The sequence below is a fragment of the Otolemur garnettii genome, unplaced genomic scaffold, assembly GCF_000181295.1.
Source record: "Otolemur garnettii isolate 467f Iridium unplaced genomic scaffold, OtoGar3 scaffold00003, whole genome shotgun sequence".
In the NCBI taxonomy this organism is placed as follows: Eukaryota; Metazoa; Chordata; class Mammalia; order Primates; family Galagidae; genus Otolemur; species Otolemur garnettii.
In genome coordinates this window covers 26,058,957-26,061,225 of record NW_003852398.1, presented here as the reverse complement: position 1 = coordinate 26,061,225, position 2,269 = coordinate 26,058,957, and the positions used below count along the sequence as shown (strand labels likewise).

The following is a 2,269-nucleotide window of genomic DNA, read 5'->3' as shown; positions in this document are numbered from 1 at the left end:
GGCTATTTTTTTTTTTGGTTGCAGCCATCATTGTTGTTTGGCGGGTCCGGGCTGGATTCGAACCTCCAACCTTAGGTGTATGTGACTAGCACCTTAGCCACTTGAGCCACAGGCGCCGAGCCACTCTATCTCTTTTTCTTTAAAAGTACTTTATTTTATTTTTAATTTTTTTTCTTAAGATATGGGTCTTACTCTGTTTCCCAGGCTGAAGTGCAGTGGTATGATTATAGCTTACTGTAACCTCAAACTCCTGGGCTCAAGGTATCCTCCTGCCTCAGCCTCCTGCATAGCTGGGACTGTAGGTGCATGTGCTACCACTGCTGGCTAATTTTTTTTTAATTTTAGAGACAGGATCTCACTGTGTTGCCTAGGCTGGTCTTGAACTTCTGGCCTCAAACCATCGTCCTACCTTAGCCTCTCAAGTAGCTGGATTTACAGGTGCAAGCCTCTACTCAGCTTTTCTGTGTTCTTAATTTTTTTTATTTTGAGATCATTGCAGATTTATTTCTTTTGATAAGCACATTGGATAAGTATATTGTCTGTGGTTATTAGACTTGATCTCATTTTCTATTGTTATACATGGCTCTGAGTGTTCTGCAGTGTTTCATTAAAGCTGTTCTTCTCTTGGTTGCCCACAGGATTCTAGTGAGAATAGCTCCTCTGCACCAGCCACACAATTCATCATGTTGCCTCTGCCTGCCTACTCAGTTGTGGAGAACCCTACCTCCATCAAACTGGTCAGTACTGTATATGGGAAGCTGATGGCAGTTAGGGCTTCATAAGCATTCTCTTCTAAGTAGATTTCTAAAACTCTCAGAACCTCAGGACACTGGTACTGGCAAAGCTCTCAGGGATTACCTGGTCCATGTTTTCTTAAGTATGGGGTTCTATGGATAGAGTTTTATAGGATCTATGGACTCCCCTCAAGTTATATATATATATATATATAAACTACTTTCTGGAAGAGCACTTTTCTGGAATAGGTCCCATGGCTTTTATTCAATTTTCAGAAGCATACATGATTTAGAAAAATTGAGAAGTCACTCACTTAATTCAATACTCATATGTTGAATAGATTAGTGAAAAGGCCCAAAGAAGAGAAAGGAATTATTCGAAGCTGCTAGGTTACAAAACAAGCCAGAATCAGGATTCTGGTTTCTTAATTCTCAGTTCATGTTTTTCTATGACACATTACAGCACTGGGGCTGAAATTTATTCCTGAATTTTTCATATTTTTGGATACAATTATAAATGGTATTTAAAAAAATTTTAATGCCTGATTGTTTACTGCTAGTACACATGTATATTAATAAAATCAGTTTTTTTGTATGTGGCGCTCGTATGCTGCACCTTTGCTAAACTCAATTATTAGTTCTGGTAACTTTTTTTTAGATGCCATTTGAGTTTTCTACATACATAAGTAATCATGTCATCTATGAGTAAAGACAGTTTTATATCTTCCTTTCTGATCTGGATTCCCTATTACTCCTTTTTCTTACCTTATTAGATGGTCTAGGACATTCAGTACAAGACTAAATGGAAGTAGTAAGAGCAGACATCTTTGTCTTGTTCCTCATCTTAGGGGGAAAGGATTCAGTCTCTCACTATGAAGTATGATATTAGTTGTAGTTTTTTCAAACTTGCCCTTAATCAAGTTTGGGGAGTTTCTTTCTATTCTTAATTTTCTGGAAGCTTTTATTAGGAATGGATGCTGGAGTTTGTCAAATGCTTTTTTCTGTTGAAATGACTATAGATTTTCTTTTTCTTTTCTTTTTTTTTGAGACAGTCTCACTTTGTCACCCCTGGTAGAGTGCTGTAGCATCATAGCTCATAGCAACCTCAAACTGCTGGGCTGGAGCCATTCCCCTGCCTCACCTTCCCAAGTAGCTGGAATTACAGGCACCTGCCACAATACCTGGCTATTTTTAGAGGAGAGGTCTTACTCTAGCTCAGGTTGGCCTTGAACTTGTGAGCTTAGGTGATCTGCCTGCCTTGGCCTCCCAGAGTGCTGAGATTATAGGCGAGAGCCACTGTGCCGGCCCTTAGATTAATTGGTTAATGTGGTAAACCTCACTGTTTTTCAAATGTTAAACCAACACTGTGTTCCTAGAATATACCCTACTTGACAATGATATATTAATATTATCCCTCTTAATTATTATTGAATTTTATTTGCTAAAAGTTCAAAATTTTTATATCTATGTTGACGTATGTTGTTCAGTAATTTTCTTACACAGTCTCTGGTTTTCATTTTATCTTTTTTTTTTTT

The 2,269-nt window shown here is 37.9% G+C and overlaps 1 protein-coding gene across 3 annotated transcripts in view; it reads left to right on the top strand.

The window, feature by feature from the left end:
• HMGXB3 (HMG-box containing 3) overlaps positions 1 to 2,269 on the top strand; it is a 72,949-nt gene that overhangs the window by 13,388 nt on the left and 57,292 nt on the right. For 2 of the 3 annotated variants that reach the window (XM_003782043.3, XM_023515518.1), the window contains one exon: positions 639 to 737. The exons of the other annotated variant lie outside the window; for it this stretch is intronic. In XM_003782043.3, the coding sequence (XP_003782091.1) occupies positions 639 to 737 (99 nt within the window). The remainder of the gene's footprint in view (positions 1 to 638; positions 738 to 2,269) is intronic. 3 annotated transcript variants of the gene reach the window in all.